This window comes from Ostrea edulis, chromosome 3 (assembly GCF_947568905.1).
Source record: "Ostrea edulis chromosome 3, xbOstEdul1.1, whole genome shotgun sequence".
NCBI lineage: Eukaryota > Metazoa > Mollusca > Bivalvia > Ostreida > Ostreidae > Ostrea > Ostrea edulis.
Window position 1 is genome coordinate 52707509 of NC_079166.1, and position 25076 is coordinate 52732584.

The window sequence follows — 25076 nt, forward strand, 5'->3', positions numbered from 1 at the left end:
TCCTCCCTATCAACAGCAGGGGCCCTCCACCTATCCTGGCACCACAGTTTGTGGGTTGGGGGATGAGAGGGGTAGAGTAGCCAACATTCAACCCCAGTCAGGAGAAACACACGGCTACCCATGTCCTAAATCATAATGTATCGGTTATGCAAGAAAATTCGTTTGGAGTGTTTCCGGTTACGAGTTAAAAGAGAACAACACGCCGCTTCGACAGGTAGGTAGATCTGATTTTTTTCTTGTTTATGATAATTTAACCACTGTTGACGAAAATCGGGGAATGTAGTCAGCTGTAGAAATGATTAAAGTACACGAAATAACCACAATTACCCATATCTAAAGCGGCAAGACGATACGAGATGATTTTCCGAGAGCAGAAGGAGGTTGAATTTGAAAATTTCTCACAACTCTCGATTGTCAGGGTCAATATCGGCTCAATCAGCTAACCAGTAGAAATAAGTTGACCACTCTAGGGACGATTTGTGCAAGTTAAAATTAAACTATTCTGCTATTTTGATGTTGGTATTTGTATTTTGCCAAAATTTCATGTCTTACGTTTTACATTCTTTTGTTGAATGCATTTATATCTACTTGTATAAAGGTTGACCTACTTTCCGAACTCTCCATTCCTGAAAAATAATGGAGTGTTCGAACAAAAGAATGACGTCATAGGTGGATTTTAATTAGAGGAAAAGTTGGTTAATACACACCCGCTGCATCTTTTGTTATTACAAAAGGGAAGCAACGTGTAGTGTCCAATTTTTTGCTATTTTCAATGATCTGGTTTATCAAGAAACCAATGTCATGCGACTAGGATTAAGTTTATGTTACTCGGTACCGGAAACATTTGAAAACCATGCAAGTAGTATTTCATGTATCACTGCGTCTGTGTTTATTAAGCAAACTTTTTGTGTGCGGAGAACACTGTTTGTCAATTACTTCTTAGACCCATTTTCTACAAAAAACACAGGCACCTGGAGTATGGATATTACTACCCTCCCCCCTTTTATGATAATTTTTGTGGCAATAATTTGTCTTTTTAAACCACAGGCACTTGTTTCATACACGAGTCCCCCCCTCCTTAATAATACCACAGGCACTTGTTTCATACATGAGTCCCCCCCCCCCCCTCCTTAATAATACCACAGGCACTTGTTTCATACACGAGTCCCCCTCCTTAATAAGGAGGGGGGGGGGGGGCTCATGATGTATGAAACAAGTGCCTGTTGTATTATTAAGGAGGGGGGACTCGTGTATGAAACAAGTGCCTGTGTTTTATACGTATTTTATTATACCGGTAGAAGGCCAATCTCTAAAACTTACAAAAAGCGTGAAACGATTACATGAAGCGAGAAAGGGATGAGATAGACCGGGAATTCACACATTTCAGAGAATTTATTGGACCCCCCCCCCCCCAATTATCAAAGGGGGGGGGGGTAGTAATATCCATACTTCAGGTACCTGTGGAAAAAATACAAGTACTGATACCATATTAAAGTTTTTTTTACCGCTAACTTCAGCTGTTCCTATGCAAAGATTCATTGAGTGTTTTCATTTCCATCCCAATACAACATACACTATTTATTCTATTATTTTGTATTTTACAGATGGAAAGAACTCAACACATGTGTGAATATAAAGAATGCGACAAAGTTTACCATCAATTAAAAGGGGAAACTGACTTTGCATATGAAAATTCAACATAGCTTTATTGACATCGGTCACTTACTTGTTTTGCCTTTGTTGTTTTTGTTTGGTATTTAACATTAAAGAGAGATTACTTGAGTATGGTCTCTGCATGGTTATACCTACTTCCGTTCAGGTTTATCAGCATTTTACAATCTGAGAGTTGTCCCTTCTTAAAGGACACAACGCATGTTTCTAAACTTTCTCATTTTTTCAGCAAAATTAACTCTTTTTATGCCTAAAACTACTTTAAATGTGTTTTAAATGAAATATTTTGCGTAGTTTTCGAGTTTGAAAGCGATGAAATTCAAATCTTGCGATATGAATATTTTCTTTCGCTAGTTTACGCGCCATTTTGTGTGACGTCAAATGCGCCCTCTGGTTTGAAAACATCTATTAGCCATTTCATAAACAGATTAGATTTAATCGACAAAAAACCAATTGTCACGTTAACGGCTTGTAGATAATAATGCATTTTAAAGATGTTTTGTGCCGTGCTCGGGTGTACTAGTTGTCGGTAGAAATTTAAAGGATTTAGACTGAGTATTTTTCAATTTTTCGAAGGAAGGTACGAGAAAAAAGACGTGGATAATTTTTTTGTTGGAGCAAGAACTTGACCTTAAAAAACACACCCAGTCACCTTTTCAAACATCGCTTGGACAGAGACCCTGATAAACTGCGAGAAAATGGATATATCGAAGCTATAAGCACTGGTAGCATACATGTATAGCATACATTCTGTTTTGCTCTTCAAATTCAATACACACTCGGATCAACTGACCTTCACCTTGTAACAACATATATCGACGATACAATGTAACTTCTACCAACTGGTAGATTTACAACAACAAAAAATAAAGATACAAAATAATTGAACTTTTAATTATACAAATAATAGAATATTGTATTTCCTAACTTTAAATTGAATTATAAAATTATTTCTTTATTGAACTCGTAGCATCTTGAGTGCGTCAGTAGGCTATAACGCCGTGCTCCCACTTCGTACTTCCTAAAGACGTGCAGATCACAATTCAAAAATAGTAATAAGGTTACTTTATCAAAATAAAATAATGTGATTACCACTTTAAATTTGAATATTTTTATTGATTTGTGTGTGTGTTGTCTTTTTTTCTTCTTTCTGAAATGCACGTGTGACAATAGCTTGGCATAGGGCCTTGTTGTCAACAATTTAACGTATCATAATTTGTCTAATCCAAAAATAAATGATTGCACTGTTTATTTTAGAAAAACAGCGCCAATTACAGATGTATAAAGGAATAACATCCCCAAACAGTTTGTAGACAGCGGCCCACATAAACATTATTTACTCACAATTTTGCCGATTTCATACACGCTTTACTCGCTATATTTGGGTATTTACATCGTTATATGTGTGCTCTCTTCTAAAACATTTCAAAGCAAACGTTACAGTAGGTAAGACACTTCACTTTGTATACACGGATGTTTCGAGTGATGCTTGTGACAACATAATGTTTTACGGGCTGTTATTTCTTTGCATAGAAAAAACCGGTATCAAATTGCAGGTACCTTTCATAATAGCAGTTTAGAGAGAAAACGTTTGCTTTGTTTTATAGCAATGTTTTATGATTTTTGAGAAAGAAGTAGGTTTTGTAGGGCATCTACTCTCACCATTATCTTAACGAATCTGATTTAGGGAAACAGCAATTCTGGAAGAACTCTACCCCGTTTGGTTAATTTTCATTCAGTGGTTCTCGTGTGGAATTTAGTCAGCGGACAAAAGACGCCAAATGGTGACAACAACTAATTTGATATTATTGGTCAGATGACGAGTATTCCGAATGTCAATTTTTGTTAGTTTATTAATTTATTCTACCACGCTCAAAATTAACTAGTATTTTTATTACACATTAGATTCTGATATGTAATCAAAGTTTAGTCCAAGTCTCTGTGGCTGCAACAGCTTAGAGTCGTTTATTCTGTAACCATCATGTTGCCTGATGGGTTGTTCTCTGGCATGTCGATTTGGTGCATTCGGTAAATATATTTTTTTGGAGGCGATCTCTGTCTAATGGTCCCTGTGAAGTAGAGAAAACGTTATCATAATCACAAGACCATATCATGATAGCTTCCATGCTTATAAATTCATCCTAAAGAGTAAATTGACAAAAGATCGACACCTACATGTATATAGTGTATCACCCCCCCCCCCCCCCCCCCCCCCCGGGAATCTGACTATGGCCTCTTAACCATTTTACTAGAAAATCAATAAATTTCTATATCCTAATATGAACTAATTCCTTATAGAATTTAACATTTTGTGTTCTGAATTTGAAGTAAAGGACTAGACCAGAAAATGCAAAGTAACAACATATTCTGTGCAACATCATGTAACGATTGGTGGACCGTTCTTGGCACACTGATTTTGGCTGCGGATAACTCCGTTTGCCTGATCGGGGTGTGGAGCTCACGGCGGGTGTAGCCGATTGACGGGGGATGCTTACTCCTCCTAGGCACCTAATCCAACCTCTGGTGTGTCCAGGGGTCCGTGTTTGCCCAACTCTTTATTTTGTATTGCTTATAGGAGTTATGAGATTGGTCACTGTTCGTTATCTTCACCTTTCATCAAGAAAGCATTAGCGTTACCTAAGTATTTGACAATTAAACGTCATGCATAAGTATTCGACATTTACATAATCCGTTAATTTTCTACATAGTCATAAATAAGTTGCTTATACACACCTTAGAATAATACACTCTATCTTCTTCAATTCTCTGCACCTACTATACACACAGTTGATATACTATCTGGGTCTATCTTTGGTTCCAGATAAGCAGCATCTTTATTTAGTTTTGGTGAATACGTTCCTGAATAAATATACATATACGAGTACAATGCATGTACATTGAAGAAAAATATCTAAAGCTAATAATTTTTTTAAAATTTTTTTTTGCATAAAAAAGAATAGAGGTGAATTCGCAAATCGAAAACAGTATCAATCTTTTTCTACCTAACACGACTAATATTTTTGAAATACCTTCGTTACAAATATAAAAAAAAATAATTTCAATAAATTCTTATTGCAGATCCAGAATCGTACATACTAATCTAAATTACATCACGTAATACAAACTCATTCAGGTGCGTAATACTACTGTATCTATCAGCGGAGTGTGTATTAACCAAATTTTCCTCTAAATCTTAACCAATCCATTAAATCATAACTTATCCCCTAAAGCATTACCTGACCCGTTTGGATAGAAATTTTGGCAAAATACAAACACCAACATGAAAATAGTAGAATACTTTAATTTAACTTGCACAAATCGTCCCTAGAGTGGTCAACTTATTTCTATTGGTTAGCTGATTGAGCCGATATTGATCCTGACAATCGAGAGTTGTGAGAAATTTTCAAAATTCAACCTCCTTCTGCTCTCGGAAAATCATCTCGTATCGTCTTGCCGCTTTAGATATGGGTAATTGTGGTTATTTCGTGTACTTTAATCATTTCTACAGCTGAATACATTCCCCGATTTTCGTCAACAGTGGTTAAATTATCATAAACAAGAAAAAATCAGATCGACCTACCTGTTGAAGCGGCGTGTTGTTCTCTTTTAACTCATAACCGGAAACACTCCAAACGAATTTTCTTGCATAACCGATACATTATGATTTAGGACATGGGTAGCCATGAACAGAACGACACGCACCATTCTCTGGATATTCTGCCCAGGGCTAGATCCAGTGTCTCGCACCACGTTCCAGGTCCCCCCGTACTCTTGTGTAGGGGAGCAGTAAATGGCCTTCAGTAGACACGCACTCCAGTACAAGGATTTGCGGTGTGATGGAAAATCTAACTGGAAGTCCTTCCTGCACAAGTTTGTTCGCCTGGCCCGCAGCCAACAGTGGACTGAGATGGAACAACATGACCAGTTCTGCTTTTCATTGGAGGGGACGGCGAGCGACTACAACACCCTGTTGATGGAAATAGACCGCAGTCTCTCTCTGGCTGACATCATTGGGCGGTTCGAGAAACGTTTTGGGTCATCTACACCAGGTTTCACGCATCAGTTGAACTTTCAGTCAGCATCACAGGGTGTGGGCGAGTCATTACGACATTAGTCAGACAGGGTGCTCATCCTGGCCACCCAGGCTTTCTCGTCTGTGCCGGATGTACATGTCTATGCCATCCCATGGCTGTGCTACGGTGCTGAGGACAGGGACGCAGGACTCTATGACCTGGACGGCCAGCCCAAGACAATTGGGGAAGCAGTCGACCGAATGCAGTACTATCAGCATTCAGTGAAGTCAGATGAAGTCATCCAAGCCCGTGAGGGATGTGAGCCAGGTAGCTGGGGATGAAGCCCCCAATCGGGCAGGTACGCCCAACCACCGGGTTCATGGTTGAGATGGTGGTCCAGGGAGTGACGTTGGGAAGAGGACAAGTACGAGCCCTCTCCCAGGGACATGTCACAAGGATTCAAGCCCCCCCCCCCCCACTAAGGATATCCTGGTGCCAGAACTGCTGGGATTTGGGGCAGAGAACCAGGGAAATAGGGATGACTTGCCGGATCTGGAGCCCTCGCCCGTTCAGGAGGAGGCCTGCGCAGATTCCGCGTCCAGGCCTAGTTAGTGCCAAGAGCCAGTAATGGTGCAATATCAGCCCAAGGAGGAATGCGGGCTGGAGGTGGTCAGAGGCCGAGCCGAGAGCAGGACAGGAGACATACCCTTACGGCATGCGGGAGAACCCTGTGGAGACTCGTCTGTGCCAATCGGGCAGGTACGCCCAACCACCGGGTTCATGGTTGAGATGGTGGTCCAGGGAGTAAGACTACAGGCAGTGGTAGACACTGGGGTGGAGGTGAGTGTGTTGTTCACCCAGGTCTACGAGGAGCTCGACCCCAAGCCTCCCATCAAACAGCATGTGACGTTGGTACAAGCAGGGGAAAATGCCAGGATGAGGGGCTTCATCATTGGCCCTGTGGGAGTCCGTCTTGGAGACACAGAACATAGTGTTGTTCTGTATGTGGCCCCCTGCAGGACCAAATGCTGCTAGGTATGGAGTTTCTCCATCAGCAAAAGGCTCATTTAGACCTGGAGCATGGTACCATGACTTTAGGAGAGGAGAAAGTCCCCATGACGTTCGGACGCACAGGAAGGGGACAGGAGGCCCAAGTTTCAGTAACTAAGTCCATCTGGGTCCCAGCTGCTTCAGTCGTCCTATGCCCTTGTTGTTTGGATAAGGAGTTGGAAGATATTGTAGCCAGCTCTCAGATGACCTATTGGTGCCACACTTCTGCTAGGGAGAGCACGGTGATGACCAGCATTGTCAACGCTTCTTATGATAAGGAGAGCACGGTGATGACCAGCATTGTCAACGCTTCTTATGATAGGGAGAGCACAGTGATGACCAGCATTGTCAACGCTTCAGATGAGGAAGTGTCTATCTCCGGAGACAGTGTGATAGGGTCAGCCTTGGAGGCCGAACTACGGGTGCTGGCGCGTGCGGACCCCCACACTGAAGCAGGGACTAAGCTCAGCACATTTACAGCAAGAGTTGATGTTGTCCCTTTAGCTTACCCTGGAACTTGGTCAAATTCCAAGGAGGTCATATTGGATTAGGGGGGGGGGGGGATCCCCCCCCCCCTCGAGCCGACTAACATTGGTGAGAAAATCAGTGTGATTGAAGCCCCAGCTGTTGGCCTCACTCAATGTGCGCCTGGTGAAGGTGTTCCGGATGGTTACAGTGCCTCAGTTAGCGAGGCGTCTTGGAACTATGTCTCCCGAGAACTTATCGGGTTCCCAGATTGGACCCAAGAGGCGGAGTTGGACTTCGAGACGGATCTTGTGGGACACGACTCATTCAGGACCCAAGTCCGACAGTTCAGAGGTATCAGGTTACCTTGGCCCCCACCTGGATTCAGAGCTGATGGGAGGATCTATTGATCTTTTTCAGCTAGGGGTGTGCGACCCAGGGCTAGCCCTGGCCCACACTGGTTGGGATTAGATTAGTCCCAGTCAGTTTTCTCTGGGGCATTTACCTGGACTTTCCTGCCGGAGCCCTTTCCGGCATCCTCGGATAGTCCCTTCAAGAGGACGTGTTGCGCCCACCTTGACCATTGATTGGACCCTTTTCTCCGTCCTTCAGAGAAAACGGGGGGGGGGGGGGTGTAGTATATGGGGAGTCTTCACCAGTACGACTTGTTTATTCCCGGATTGGAGTGGAAACGAGATTCCCCGCGGTTATGGAATATGTACAGTAGGACCTACCCGAAGCTGAGACCGACAGCAGACAGAGCAGTTAAGTTCGTGGGACCCATATTTTATGTAAAGACATTGTAATAAACTCCACAGATACTTTCTCAGTGTTTCTCAAAATGGCTGATAGAGTCAGGAGTTGATGTTTTGAAAAATAAGCGACCCAGATATGGCGAACATAGAGAACTTTATTAAAGTATGAGGAAGTAAGTAGCGTATATTTGATGTGAAATTTTACTTGATAAGTTCGAAATTTTCCACACTAGAATCCACCCGGTGACCTGGACCAGTAATTCTCCTAGTAAAAATAAACACTTGAAATCGAGAGAACGATGACGTATATATCTGTTATTTTAAGAATTGGCATGCAAGTAGTTAAAACATTAATCAAGGAGACCAGCAAATTACGCATATCGCACCTAGTTTCTGATTATTTAGGCATTTGAAGCAAGTGGGTAGTTTTTTTTTTTTATCTGGGTTAGAGTTAGACCCCTTTCTATATTCACAGGTGCTTGGGTCATAATATATGAATACACATCTAACCTTATACATATATTTACATATGTATAAGGTTAGATGTGTATTCATATATTATAACTCTGGTATCACAGAGTTTGGGCCCAAAGCGAGCTTAGCCCCGGTAGTGTTTAAATGTTCAATGTCTATTTAAATGTTGTGAGAGTGTTTTATATATTGCGAAATTGTGTTTTAGAAATACATAACCCTGACTAATATTGTAAACGGACGGACAGAAATACATAACCCTGACAATTACTGTGAACGGACGGACAGAAATACAGAACCCTGACAATTACTGTGAACGGACGGACAGATGACCCTGACAATTACTGTGAACGGACGGACAGAAATACATAACCCTGACAATTACTGTGAACGGACGGACAGATGACCCTGACAATTACTGTGAACGGACGGACAGAAATACATAACCCTGATAATTACTGTGAACGGACGGACAGAAGGAAATGCATATACAACTGCCCTGATCACTCTCTACACCATTATTAACTCAACAAACGTGCCCATTACGGTAGGGGTTTTAATGTATTTATTAATGAAGCAAACATAACAATTCTAGACTACAAAACAAAGTTGCATAACTTAAAACTCAGGAAGCACCTTAATTAAGACAGTTCGTTTCTACTCAGTAGTTGGTATCACATAAATCTAATATACAACATGAGGGGGGTCTACCTGCGTCTATGTCCAGCTATCTTGATGTACAGTGTTTCAATCTATATACAGATGGATGTTGTTTTGTCCTATAAATTCCTCATTACTTTCACTAAGCATGCACTCTGAACAACGAAATTAAAAACATGAACACTGAGAGATTCTTTTTATAAAAGATACTTTTCCCTGTTACAATATATGTACTATATAAATCCTGTCTTGTTTCAAGCTTTAGTCCTTGTAACAATGTGAACTAAATGCTTTAGTCCTTGTAACAATGTGAACTAAACACAATGGATGAAAGGTTGAACTGCAGTCACAACTGTTGATGTTTGCTATATGAATTCAGCATCTTTCATACTAAAATAAGTGAACAAACCAATTTCCTTGTTAGGTCTTTACCTCAAGTATACATATACTTTATAAAAGGACACAATTTATATATTGGAAAAGTACAAAACATCTGCTTCGAATTCCTCTTTGAGGTAGGATAATGACCAGTGCTTTAAAATGGAGTATCTAACGGTCTTCACAATACAGAGATTCTACTACAAAAATTCTGAAAGCCTGAAATGCAAGCCTTCAAGTTGACAAATTAATTATCAAAATGCATTAACATATTACATGAAGAGTGTGATTTTCAAAATACACAAATGGATGCAGTAGCCACTTCTGTTCCTCCTCACAACCCCTCTTCTATACTTTGAACCAACTTTATAAAATTCACATTGAACATTTTCAAACAGTTTGGTAATACATTTCCACTTTTTGTAGAAATGTGTTGATATGAACACAGAATATAGAAGACAAGTACTTTTTATAATATCAAATATCCTCTATCTAAGTATATTTTAATATGGGATAAACATTTGAAAATCACATACATATTTAAAAATAGAAAATTTTCACATTCATTAAAGAATACACATGCATGACCTTAATTAACATGTACAGTCTTTAAACCATCATTTCCTATATATTGTAAAGATATGTCATGATTAGGACTTCCACATGATGTGAAGGTAAACATTACATAAAACGCCCGCTAATAAAAAGTCATGAATTCACTGGGTTTCTATCGCCTTTAGAATCCCACATTCAGTCTCACTTCTCCAGGTGAGAGTTGTGAAATGGACTGTGGATTTCTGATGATGAGTTTCCCTTGGCAAGTATGTTTAAAACAAAATAAAACACACAACTTGCCACTGACACCACATGATTGATACACACGTATTTCATTGTAATCTACAGTGTGCCCTTATTTAGCTTCATTACATTTTGCTGATTGTACAAAGTCTCCAAACACGTGTCCCCCTACAATACCAGCACTAAGGATTTCGTAAAGCTATGTTCTAATACATACGAAGACCATTTATAGTCCATATTGATTGGCTGATGCATTGTGGTTTGAAGCACTTAAATGAGTATAAAGAACAATCATAACACCTAATGTATCCATTTCTTGATGGTTTAACACTCACCCCCACCCCCAAAAGATTCTGGCTAACATCATGTGAAGCACCAATCTGTAGCAGGTAAAATTAACTTTGATTGCTAAACTAAAACTAACAACTTCAAAAGTTATAATCCTTAAATGTAGTTGTCTGATGAAATTTAAAAATCCTTTTCAGTATCACTGAATTTCTCAGGTGGTGCAAGTTTCATGAAGAAAAAAATAATAATAAAAATATCAACCCTTATATCTCTCCTCAATCATGAACATATTTCTTTTTCTTTTTAAAAATGAAAATTAAAGACTTTGAAATTGCTCCAACTAATTAAATTTACAGCATTCCAAATTACACATCAAATGTTTCTCTTCACTAATCAACATTCTCTCTCAACAACTGACAAGTGTTAACTTTTAATAGTTGTCATGAACAGCTGTGAACAATTCTGAGTATTCTACTACAATAAAAATGAACAGACATTCATTGTCTCAACACTTCACATATATTTTCCTGAACTTTACATCTAGGCCCTTTCATCCTATTTTGAAATCTAAGTATTCCATTCTCGTGTCTTTATCACAAATTTGAAAAAAGAATGACAACATGTAAAATATACAAAGATATTTACAAATTTTCTTCTCAGAGAAATTTAATACTTTGTTTTTACATATCCCCCAACACTGAATTTTTCAAGTTTTAAATAAAATAAAATTGAAAATGGATATCCACATATTGTTTATCCATTTCCAATTAACTTGAACTTTGAACCTTATTTCAAGTTTTTGTGTTTTATTTTTCCTCTTTCACCTCAATAGAGCTAAGTATCCAATTTCTTTCCCCTTTACTAGAATCAAACAGTATCCATATACGACACTAATTCCATATCAAGGAGGTCAAGTTTATTCTGTTCTTATTTTGAATGAATTAATATACATCATCCATATGCTTTAAACAAATCATGTCTCCAATGTAATAGGACACAATAGACAAACTAATAATAAAAAAATGGTACATTTAATACCACACAATCTATAGGAAAGACAAATAACATGCATTTGTAGACAGCATATGTAAGGACATCACCTACCACAAAATCCTGGACAGTGTACACAATCATAGTAAAAACGTTTTGTTGAATTTTTTCTCAAGATAATTTCAAGTTACAAATCATCAAGAATTATCATAAACTTCCAAAAGACATTCAAATAACCTGTTTCAGGTAGTAATAATCCAAAAAAAATTATCAAATCATTCAATTAATATTCAGGTGAAAAAAATAAATGAAGACAAAAATTTTCCGAAGTTAAAGTCTGACAAACCGTCAGAAAAACATGAACTATAAAACCTGAGTCTACAGCTGACTAGTTTTAATCTGAATCTGATGCTTGCTAACTAACCGTTGGTTAAAATTGGCAGATGACACCACGAGTTTTGAGGAATTGTGCACATTACGCCGGGATGTATCTTCATCTGTATACCCGTTAGGATGCCCATTATGATCTGTTTGTACTTTGAGTTTTGACACATATTTTGAGGGGCTGCTGTTGATGTCATTGGCACTTTTAGCTCCTTGTCTGTAGGAGTCGTCCTCCATTGTCACGTCATGATTTGCATTAGATGAGTTCTGGTTGTAACTCATGTTACTTCTTGATTTAATGAATCCATCTGATTTACTGGCTGGTATGTGAATGGACACTTCATGATGAACGGGTACTTCTGTTAGCGTTGTTTCCACTGCATCATGGAAGCTGGCTTTTGAAGATGTGTTAGGACTTTTATTGTCACCCATATTATCATAGTCCGAGTGAACTGAGGGTGATCTCAGCTCTTCAGCAATGTTTTCTATGGTTGTGTCACGGGACGGATGTCCATTCTCCATCCCAACCAACTGCTCATCCAGATCATCCATCATGGACATTTGTCGTAAACCCTCCATGTCAGAATCATCAGCATACGATGTCCGAGAACTCTGCATTGAAGCTTTCGAAAACGAAATTCTCGAATTGGCAGCAGTATCATAGTATGTAGAGGTGTCATCCATGGAGTATTCTGACAACCGACTGGAGTCTGTCCGGCTCCTTGGCATCTCGGGAGTGGCTGCATTGTTCAGTCCCCGCCTTTTCAGATAGCCAGCTTTGCCTTTGTGAGGATTCCTTTTAAAGTGTTCATCAATTGTCTCTGGGTTACGACCCTTAAGAATTTGTTCAATGCTAGGTTCTATCTCTAGACCAAATGGCAGTGTTGGTTCCTCATTCACTTTAGGACGTGGAGGAAAGTCCATTTTGGCTTTGCGTAGTTCCTCAACAGTTATCTGTAGCTGGTCTATAATAGTATCATCATCATAACCAAAGTTCTTCTCTAGTTCTGTCTGAAAGAACTGCAGGATTTCATCAGGACCCATTCTCATCAATTTCCCTACAAATACAAAAGACATTTAAAATCACAGACTTGCAATTTTCAATTTCCAAACAGTGATTGCATTTACGATAACAGTGTTTCAGAAGTCATCCAAAATAAATGTACATATAGTTAAGGCCTAGACATTGACAAATAAGGGTGAAGCATTTACATACATGTTTAAATGAACAGCAATTATAAAAGAAACGGTTTTCTTTAAATGAGAAAAGGAGGAAGTATGGCATATCAAATTTAAAGGATCAAAAGCTCATGAAATACCCTTAGTAGTCTTTGCATTTCGAGTTGTTTTTTTGGGTTTTTTTACTTTGTGAATAAAAAGCATTTGTGTTGTGTTAAGGAGGTACTCTACATCATCATAATGGCTGACTTTCTTTTAAAACATGGATGAAAATATGAATATCAGCAATATTTGTCTATTCATTTAAAAAAAATATCGCCTAGCTGAGTAGTTCAATAGGTTACATGTAGCACATCGACTGCTGAACTGTAGATTGTGGATTCAAATCTAGCGGGGTTTTTTAATTTTTTTCCAGATTGCTTTCTACCAAAACTTCATTTTTTGACTAAATAAAGTAAATTTGAAAGTTTTCGATTTCAAATTATTATTGTACAAACCCTCCACTTTTCATCCATATCAAATTTCTCTGGTGTAGCACACCTCCTTAATAACGATTGATTCACTCTGACAACTTAATCATCAATGACTCCGTTTACAGCATAACGGACTTACATTTGTTGAATAAAAAACTTTCGAAAGACTTTTAAAATTCAAATCAACTAAATTGCACCATAATCAACACTTTGTGAAAAATACCAAACTAGTGAAAAATGTATTGTCATTAAAGTTAAGTGTAAAATTATATACGTTTTAATAATGAAAAACAAAACAACCACCATTTGCATTCATCATCATATTATTCATTGATTGAACAAAATATTGGGTTTATCAAATAGAAATCGTTATTTCTGGTAGTGACTTTCACTTTGTCTCCCAATCCTACTATCACCTACTAACTCCCATGTCAGGGTTCAACACTAACATTAGTCAGTTAGTCTCAGACTAATAAATTTTAATTCAGACTAATAAAATCTTTGCCTAGTCAGTCCGATCCGACTAATAAAAATTTCTGCTTAACAACTTGTTTAAATTATCGATGTACGATTGTCGACAATTTACTGGAAAACAGCAATGTATTTTTAGCTATCTAGCATGGCGGGTAGTTACGTAATTCCTAGTCAAATCAACGCTTACTTGGAGTAATTGATTTTACATGAGTAAAACGTTTCAGTGATCATGATTAGTTTGACACATGCCGTAATGAAGTAACTAGTTTCATGCAACCAGACATTCTGCTTTCTCCGAAAATCTCCGGCGAAGATTTGCGGAGACAGCCGAGATTTCCAGGAATCTTGGACGAAAAATCGAGACTGGTTAGGCCATCATTAAAAATATTTTTGTTTGATGTACTCCGACCCACATTTTTCAAGGTGGGTCGGTAGGTAGGTTTTTTTTAAACATCATGTAAATTTCTAATATTTTCTTTTAAAATAAGGAGAATTTTCTATTTTTCAAGGGAACCAAAAAAAAAAAAAAAAAATTTTTAAATTGCTGAATAAAATGATTGGGTAGGAGCAAATTTGATGGGTCTGTCGGAGTACATCAAACAAATCAATTTTTATTTTTGGCCTTATGTTATAGGTACATTGTACATGTATTAATTATAAATTAATTTTGTTTTTAAATTACACATTTATTTCCCTATTTATTACGGACTAATAAAATTCCCCATGTATAGTAAAGGTAACCAGGCACTAGTCCGACAGGACTAATGCCTAAACAAGAGGCCCATGGGCCACATCGCTCACCTGAGTCACCTTGGCCCATATCTGAAGACTTTCCATATATATTTGCATGTAAAACCTAATAGTCCCTATTATGGCCCAAACTACCCTTTGCAAACTTGAATCTACACTATGTCAGAAAGCTTTCATGTAAATGTCAACTTCTTTGGCCCAATGGTTCTTGAGAAGAAGATTTTTAAAGTTTTTCCCTATATATTTGTGTGCAAAACTTTGATCCCCCTTGGGGCCCCATCCTATCCCCGGGGGCCATGATTTGAACAAACTTGAATCTGCACTATGTCAGAAAGTTTTCATGTAAAAATCAGCTTTTCTGACTCAGTGGTTCTTGAGAAGAAGATTTTTAAAGATTTTTTCTATATATTTGTATGTAAAACTTTGATCCCCTATTGTGGCCCCATCCAACCCCAGGGGCCCATGATTTGAACAAACTTGAATCTGCATTATGTCAGGAAGCTTTCATGTAAATCTCAGCTTTTCTGGCTTAGTGGTTCTTGAGAAGAAGATTTTTAAAGTTTTTCCCTATATATTTGTATGTAAAACTTTGATCCCCCCTTGTGGCCCCATCCTACCACCGGGGCCCATGATTTGAACAAACTTGAATCTGCAATATGTCAGGAAGCTTTCAGGTAAATTTCAGCTCTTCTGACCCAGTGGTTCTTGAGAAGAAGATTTTTAAATGACCCCACCCTATTTTTGCATTTTTGTGATTATCTCCCCTTTGAAAGGGACATGGCCCTTCATTTGAACAAACTTGAAAGCCCTTCACCCAAGGATGCTTTTGGCCATGTTTGGTTGAAATTGGTCCAGTGGTTCATGAGAAGAAGATGAAAATGTGAAAAGTTTACAGACAGACAGACAGACGGACGCCAGACAAAATGTGATCAGAAAAGCTCACTTGAGCCTTCGGCTCAGGTGAGCTAAAAAGTTAGTGACGAATCCTGCATGTAATGTGATTACATTTTGGTGACAGCCATTCTCCCCATCCTACTTACTCATGTGTAATGTGATTACATTTCAGTGCCAGCCATTCTCCCCATCCTACTTACTCCTGTGTAATGAGATTACATTTCAGTGCCAGCCATTCTCCCCATCCTACTTACTCCAGTGTAATGTGATTACATTTCAGTGCCAGCCATTCTCCCCATCCTACTTACTCCAGTGTAATGTGATTACATTTCAGTGCCAGCCATTCTCCCCATCCTACTTACTCCAGTGTAATGTGATTACATTTCAGTGCCAGCCATACTCCCCATCCTACTATCACCTACTAACTGCCATGTAATGTGACTACATTTCAGTGCCATCCATTCTCTTCATCCTACTTACTCCTGTGTAATGTGATTACATTTCAGTGCCAGCCATTCTCCCCATCCTACTTACTCCTGTGTAATGTGATTACATTTCAGTGCCAGCCATTCTCCCCATCCTACTTACTCCTGTGTAATGTGATTACATTTCAGTGCCAGCCATTCTCCCAATCCTACTATCACCTACTTACTCCTGTGTAATGTGATTACATTTCAGTGCCAGACATTCTCCCCATCCTACTTACTCCTGTGTAATTTGATGATGTTGTAGGCCATGGCTGTGAGAATCTTCTCTCCCTCCAAAATAAAGATGTCCCAGAGCCTCAGTGTCAGAGTAAAAGGTATCTATGCAATATAATGGCATAGTAATGTACAAGTCGTACTGACTGGTGCTTCTACTGAACACCTTTTTAAGTATTTCTTAGCTACATATCAGGAAATATATTCAGGAGGTAATGAACTATTACATTTCAATTATTACATAGATTCTATTGCTAAAAACATAGGAAATCAACATTTCTTACTCTGCCCAGAAAACACTGCAAAAACCACTTAATTGTGTACAAAGATGGGTAGATATCATTTCTCTCCTGTAAAAATAAGTAAAAGATTTGAATGAATTGTTCATTAATTGCATTAAATACCAATCAAATTACAATCCAAAATCAAAAGATATTTGAAACCAATGCGATTCAAGCACTGATACATGTACTTAGCCTATATCCCTTGGAAACTTACAAAATACTTGCGGACTTTGGGCAAGAATTTCTTTAGTACCACATCATGGTGTTCCTGATAGCGAAGAAGTTTAGGAAACCCTGGTATAAAAAGACCTGGAACAATAGAAAACAATGAGCTGTAGCTTCAGAATCAGAACTTCACTACAACATTGAAATAACGGCCTCTATAAAACACTTCTTTAACATCACAAAATTTCCACATCTTATTAAGTTAAATACAGATACTGTCTCTCAGAATTTTACCACTGCATTTTTAAAAATTTTTACATTGCGAAAATTGAATTCATATTACTTATTATAAATTGTAACAATCTGAATATTAGCATAGAGCATATACCCTGAAAAAGAACACTTTTTAAGTGTTCTTTCACTATGGCATTTCCTAACTGAAAATTATACACTACGTTAACTGAACCATTCCAATATATATGTATATGCATGCAGTTATATCATGTCACTTCACAATGTGAAATCAGTGATGGACAAGTGTTAAATTCCTGGTTGATAGAGGTTATCATTATTATTTTTTTCAAAAATATGCAAAAAGCAGGCAAAATCTATATTTGAAATAATTTTGATTGGATTGGATTTGAATTTTTTCCCCACTAAATAGTCTAAAACTATGTTATTTTAATTACATGGTATTGCCCACCTTTCACACAGATTACTTAATAAAATATCAGTTGGTCAGTGGTTGGAATACAGTACAGCTGGGTTTTTTCCATGGGGTGATAATTTTGGGTTACGTATGTAATTCAGACGTTGGGTACCATACTGCCAAATTTTTTATAGCTGTTAAACTTTGCACCCAAATATGTCTGCAATCCTAATACATATTTTCCCAAGAAAAATAACTCTGTACACATAGTATTCTTCAGGTTGGAAGGTACTGGAGGTTTTTTTTTTATTGAACCATTAACAGATCTGCTCTGCTTATCAATACTTATGTTTTGGAACTCCATGTCTGCCAAAATATATTCTGCTAAAATTATCTACACACGTATATACATGTATATATGAACAGTGTATGAGCTAGAAAATCACCAAATTTTACACCCATGGGAAAAACCGCTATACGATATGGGTTAGAGCAAAACTATAACAGAAATTCGAAATCAAACAAAAACAAAATGTGTTTGTGAAACGTAGACACTAATGCCCCCGCCAAACTCCAAGGTCATGCAGTCTTATCACCAACCATTCAAAAATTATGGCCAAAGTTTAAGTTTTTCAAAAAAAGGTTAAGCCCGAAGGTAAAGCCACAAGCTCAAAAATTTTGGTACGAAAAGAAAGATCTTATCACAAGGAATACACATGTGAAATATCAAAACCCTAACACAATCCATTCAAACGTTATGGCCAAGGTTAAAGTTTACGGGGGCATGAAAATGTTTGGAATAACAAATAACATGTGAAGTTAAAGATAAAAACACCATATACTGTATTAGTTTTAAAGCCATCTTGATTTAAAACAATGTTTGTCATTAGAGTTCATTTGAGCAATCCTGTACAGGTATTCCTGAGTAAACTATACCATGACGATTATTGATGACCACTAAAAATTTACATTGACTAAGCACTGATGGACAGCATAGTCATCTTATACATACTGTCATATTTCTACACATTTTGAAAAATAAAATCCTTGAAATGGTATTTAGAAACATTCTTCAGAAAAACAAATCTGCTTGACAGACAGATGGACAAAATAGACAATATAACATGATGGGGCTATTTAAATTATATAACTCCAGTGTGCTCCCTTACATGTAGGGGCTATTTAAATTATGTAACTCCAGTGTGCTCCCTTACATGTAGGGGCTATTTAAATTATATAACTCCAGTGTGCTCCCTTACATGTAGGGGCTATTTAAATTGTTTTAGAGTCAACTACAGTACACACCTGACTAAATACTGTTTTACATGAAAGCATTCTCTACATGTATCTAATGAAAATACATTGTACATGTATTCATACACCTGTATTATAAGATATTCCATTACATTATAATATAAGGAATTAACCTAGACACAATCTATTTCTATATGTTATACAATCCCCATAATGATTGAAAACATTCCAATTATTTGTAATAAAAGTTTTGCAAAGAAAATAAAAACTTCGAGAATCAAGATGGCTTTGGAAGGACATGTATATATATTTCATCGTTGCTTTCCAAGCCTTCCACAACGGTTTGACAAATGATTTCTGTATAGGGACTCCCAGTTAATTCTCTATCTACACATAACTACATATAGGAGTTTTTTTGGAGAGAGAGAGAAAAAAAAAAGAGAGAGTGGATTAATCCCTCTTAATTTACATTGACATAATAAGTGAAATATAATATAAGTGAATATTATGGGTTAAGACATTCTGTGAATGTTTCAATCAAATTGGTTAAGAGTCTGAATATTTATCATTTCAAGAATGCTAGACAATGTATTAATAAAACGATTTATTATATAGCTAATTATAAATTATAAAATCTGAGTAAAATCTAGAGAATGTTAGGTTCAATACCCTGAGAATTTATTGAACGCTAACTTTGCATTGCGTAAAATGTGTGCGCCCGAAACATTCCGAGTATGAGCGTTCAATATTGACCTTACTGTAACTACGTAAACAAGCCAAAATGGCGGGTTTAATATTGAACAGTTAAGAAATGCATGCTGATATTGCACACTTTCACCTTAGATGCCAATATTGATGAATTCTCGTCTATTTTGGAGTATTTTGAGTGAAAAGCGATATAATTCAACAACTAAAATACTTTAGCTATATAATAAAAGGGTTATTAAGGTCTTCCGTCTCCTGCGGAAGACCTTACTATTATTGTTCGCGTTCTTCTTCTTCATTATTATTATTATTATTATTATTATTTTCCTTGGTAGTACACGCGTTTTTCTCAGCCATTTTTCGATCGATTTTCACGAAATTTTCAGGAAAGATGTCTTTTGGTGACGAGACTTTGCTTGCAAAATTTCGTGCTTGACGTCACTTCCGGTCAGGAGTTATCTCTCTTTTAGTGACTTTTTGAAGGGCCTTGTTGTCCACGCATCTCCTCCGTTAGTTTTGAAGCTAGAGTCTTGAAATTTCTACACAAGATAGAGTAAACATTTTAGAAGATTTGTGGGGGATTCGATTTTACCGGAGGCGATTTGCCTAAACGCTCGCCTGGACCTGAAAAAAGGGATGCCAAAATTTTTCGCCCATTTCGGCGATTTTTGACCTTTGATCTCCAATATCTTTTTTCTTGCAAATATTTTGTTAAGACATGTAGAACAAAAGTTGTGCACATTTACGAGATCTTTTCGAAAATATCAAGATTTAGGTGCTAGCCCCTTAAATTAGGGATCTAGAAGGGCTCAAAGTCTACATCAAATATCTCAAAAATCGTTAATATTTTGGTATAAGTCAAAGAACAAAAAATGTTCATTTCAACAATCCAAATCTATTCATATCAAAATTTAGGTCATATGTTACGTAATAAGAGATTTTAAGGGCCAAAACCATAAATTTTTTACCCCTTGTATCTCGAAAACGACAAATATTTTGAAAAGCAATAAAGAACAAAAGTTGTTCAGAATGATGATCTGAACAATATGCATATTTCGTTTTTACCCTATGTGGCCCCGTTAGGGAGCTACAGTTTGGCCCCTAAAAATTACTTCTAGAAATAACTCGAGAACGGTCAAGAATTTTTAAATACTTGTTGAACAAAACATGTTTGAAATGTCATGACCTTTCTTACGATATCAAGCAAAAGGGGCTGATTCTTTAAATTAGGGGCCCAGAAGGGTCCAAAGGTTTATGAGAATATCTCAGAAACTATTAATATTTTGTAATAAGTCATTGAAGCGGAAATGTTCATCTAAACGAGCTTGTTCTTATCAAATCAAAAAGTAGGTCATATGTTACGTAATAAGGGATTTTAAGGGCCAAAATCATAAATAATTGACGCCTCATATCTTGAAAACGACAAATATTTTGAAAAGCATTATTGAACAAAAGTTGTTCAGAATGATAATCTAAACAATATGTACATTTCGTTTTTTCCCTATGTGGCCCCGTTAGGGAGCTACAGTTTGGCCCCTAAATATTTCTTGTAGAGATAACTCGAGAACGGTCAAGAATTTCTAAATACTTGTTGAGCAAAAAATGTTTAAAATGACAAGGCCTTTCTTACGATATCAAGCAAAACGGGCTGGCCCTTTAAATTAGGGGTTCAGAAGGGTCCAAATGTTTTTGAGAATATCTCAGAAACTATTAATATTTTATAATAAGTTGTAGAAGCGGAAATGTTCATCTAAACGAGCTTGATCTTATCCAATCAAAAAGTAGGTCATATGTTACGTAATTAGAGATTTTAAGGGCCAAAATCGTAAATATTTGACGCCTCATATCTTTAAAACGACATATTTTTTGAAAAGCATTATTGAACAAAAGTTGTTCAAAGTGTCATAACCTATCGATCAATATCAAAAAATGGGTCTGTGGGCCTCATGGCTCGCCTGTAGAGTAGATTTTTGTCGATATCAGTCGATTTCAAAAACTTGTAACTGGTAAATATTTTGTAAGGACATATTGAACAAAAGTTGTTCTATCGATTGATATCAAGAAATAGGCCTATGGTCCTAATGGCTCGCCTGTAGAGTCGATTTTTTGTCGATATCGGTCGATCTCAATAACTTTTTACAGGTAAATATTTTGTAAAGACATATAGAACTAAAGTTGTTGAGTCTATAGAGGGCTAACAAATGACATCAAGAAATAGGCCCGCGGGCCTTATGGCTCGCCTGGAGAGTCGAATTTCAAACGAATTTCACCGCAACTTTGCTTCAGAAGCTTATGATATGAAAAATTGATTATATCTAAAGTGTCTTAAAGTCGGAAATTAAATTGGGACTCATTTTTCTTTTTTTCTTTTTTTTTTTAACTCCGAGTGCATCAACAAATCGGACGGAAGACCTACTCGTTGCTCGCAACGAGATCGTGTCTAGTTGAACTTATATTGGTGAATATTGGCACTCGCAAGCTTGTGCATTTTGACAGCCAACGAGTGCCAATATTCACCAATATAAGTTCAATAACCCTATAGTATTTGAATATGCTGTAACTAGCAAATAAAGATGTCTACCACTTCAGTAAAACATTTACACCCCAGAATGAAAATTCTCACCATACAGAGTCAAAATTAAAGAAATTTGTATAAACAATTGCACAACAATTCACCGCTACCAAAGTTCTACTTTCCTGAATTTTCACTTTAATATCATGAGTATATAACATCATATTTTTTGTAATGTAATAGATTTCTTCATTCTATTAGACAAAACTTAAAATCTTTGCTAATATTTCTGACATGTGAATTTTAATGATTTATCACAAAATAAAACTCTGCGCAGTAAAAAGATACAGAAGAGCTGTAATGTTTAATATAGCCTTACCATGCATCAGTCGGCTCTGTATCTTACCATGCATGCCATGTTGTTTACTACAGAACAGCTGAGACAGGCCCCAGAATGCTTCCTAAAACAGCAATCAAAGAATAAATAGCAAGAAAATATCTCATATCCCATGCCATGTACTTTAATGTAAATAATCAAATGTTTCTTAAGTTTCATATGCCATCAACCTTTCCCCACAAATCAAATATTTCTTCCCCCAAGGAAGCATATAGTATGTAAAAATACATTCATTGACTTTCTGTTAATCAAAACTTGACAATTGAATAGCTTGGCGTAAATTAGGAAGACTTGCATTTCTTTACAAACAGTGATCAGTAAACAGACAGAGGGAGAGGCTGAGGACAGACTGAGGGATATAAGACTCTCTTTTTAATAGCCATGAAATACATGTATAAGGTAATTCCACCCGAGGGTTGTTTGAAAAAAAAGCCGTATAACCCGAGGCTTTGCTGAAGGTTTTACCACATTTTTGCAACAACAAGGGTGGAATTACCTTAATATTTCAAGGCAACTCATATAAGAGCGTACTTTTCTCTCATACCACTAATTATTTTTCATTTTCCTTGTGCCCAGTGACACCAATATTGAAAATTTTCAAATTTAATTTAAGTTTCCGCTATCTATTAAAAATGACCCTGGAAACGAATTCTATGACCATAATTTTGGCAACTGCATTGCTGGTAATAAAATCAACCCATAGTGTTTGAGTGAATAATATTAGAGTCATTTCTCTTTGAATAAAAACCATGAGATCCCAATAACAGTTATATACATACCTGTACACGCACACAAAATAGTAATTTTATTTTTGCTGTTTTATTTATTACATATATCAAAACATTTAGTTACAAACCTTAATGTCAATAGTTTAACTGTAGTAAAGAAAACCGATATGTAATAAAAATGAGTCCTGACCATAATACTTTTGGAAGTAACCGTATTGGCCTAAATCAATACTGGGATGACATGTGACATCATCTGGCAGTAAAGCATGAAATCTTTAGATCTTCTAAAGTATCAATTAATCAAAATCTGAGTTCAAAATCGCAGATTTTCTTGTTATTAATAATTCATGTACAGTTATTTAAAGGGACTGATTCACGATTTTCCTCCAAATTTTGTTTTTCACTTCAAATGATCAAAATATGTTTAGAAGCTTTCTCAAAAAATTTAGGTTATTCATTATGACAGAAGCTCATTATGGAGAGTTTATTATCTGTTTTGAAAACAAAGATTGGGGTGTGTTATTGTATACAGGGTTTTCAAAATAAATGGATTCTGATCCTAGTTTATTATATTTATCACATCTCAAGTATACTTTAGGTAAAATGTGTCATTTAAAAGTTAAAATTTGTGATTGTACAGAATGAAGATGCTTTAAAATACAAGATTAATGTTTCACTGGTTTGTTTGTTTACATAAAAAGACTCGAGTCTTTGTTTACATAACACAGAAGTAAAGCTAACATATTGCTTTTATCCTTGCATTCAGACGGTCTAAATTTTGGTTGTCAACATTCAATGAGCTATATTTTTCATTTTTGACATCAAAATTGAAAAATCATTTCTTTCAAAAAACGTGAACCAGTCCCTTTAACAAGTGTGTATGTGTAAACAGAGATACCAAGAGGTTTTTGTTAGCGGGTCGGAATAGACATTAAATTACTTTCGTTTTCCTAAGGGCTATTCCAGAAATAAATACATGGGGGGGTCGGGAGGCACCTTTTGTATATACCAAGCACCCATAAAAAAAAAATAAAAAATTACCCCATGACCCATCAAATTGATAAACTCATTTTACAATGACCCATCTAATTAAAAAAAAAACTAACCAGACCCACCACAAAAATATATTTTAAAAAATGAAAATGGTACAAATCTCGCGAGGTTTTCGGGACAAACATTCTAGTCAATGACGCGGTAATGCCTGTGCGACATTGTATCACAGTAGTTCTGAAGAAACGATGTCACATCAACAATCAAAGGCATCTATGGCGGGAATGTTGGAAAGATAGGGAGTCCAAACGATGCTATTATCATGAAATGGGTATGGATATGTTTTTCCACGAATCGTTCGTCTTCTAATGGAGCCCGCGCCCGGAGGCCTCTATCACCATCACACTGACTGATAAATATAACGCATCGGTACCCTCGTATAAATCAACTGAGGTTTGCCTATTTTTATTAGAAAACGGAACACCTATTGGTTTCAAAATATTCCCAAAATCGATGCACTGTAAACTGTAATAATCTACAGAACAGAGTTCGCCGCCATCACGTCCAAAGGGACCCTACTAAACGCGCCTCTAATTTGAAGAGTGCCGTAATGGAAAGTTATGCGATGCAAAGAGCGACAACTCGAATAGTTCTATGTTACTTCCGATTTCCGATTTCGAAAGCAGCATTTCGAAAGCACGTTCTCAATTTTCCCTCCAACGTTTTGTAACCAACACGACAAGAGCGAAAATAAAAATATTCTGAAAACTCAACACCCACGTGGCACAAAATAAAACAATAGAAACTACCCACTACCCATAATAAATATTTTTTTAACAGTCCAACCACGGACCAAATAAAATCTGAAAAAATACGACCACCCACACAAAAAAAATATCATTTGCCGCCCGACCCTCCCATTTGATCATTTCTGGAACAGCCCTAACTTACAAGGGCTCAAGTCTCACAAACACTGGAGACACTTGTTACATCAGAGA

The 25076-nt window shown here is 36.9% G+C and overlaps 1 protein-coding gene and 1 long non-coding RNA gene across 18 annotated transcripts in view; both read right to left on the minus strand.

Annotated features, from left to right (window-relative positions):
• Positions 1-3548: 3548 nt before the first annotated feature.
• Positions 3549-5496, minus strand: LOC125677423 (uncharacterized). The gene is made up of 3 exons (XR_007371121.2): positions 5252-5496; positions 4405-4530; positions 3549-3740 (listed from the first exon to the last, which is right to left on the minus strand). It is a non-coding gene; the product is annotated as an uncharacterized LOC125677423 (long non-coding RNA).
• Positions 5497-8967: 3471 nt separating this feature from the next.
• LOC125673309 (USP6 N-terminal-like protein) overlaps positions 8968-25076 on the minus strand; it is a 70488-nt gene continuing 54379 nt past the window's right edge. For 10 of the 17 annotated variants that reach the window (XM_048909841.2, XM_056158111.1, XM_048909843.2 and 7 more), the window contains 5 exons: positions 22343-22424; positions 16893-16987; positions 16679-16744; positions 16400-16499; positions 8968-12981 (listed from right to left, as the gene is read on the minus strand). In XM_048909841.2, the coding sequence (XP_048765798.2) occupies positions 11918-12981; positions 16400-16499; positions 16679-16744; positions 16893-16987; positions 22343-22424 (1407 nt within the window). In that variant the 3' untranslated portion in view covers positions 8968-11917. The remainder of the gene's footprint in view (positions 12982-16399; positions 16500-16678; positions 16745-16892; positions 16988-22342; positions 22425-25076) is intronic. The other 7 variants (XM_056158106.1, XM_056158107.1, XM_056158105.1 and 4 more) reach the window with 1 other exon arrangement.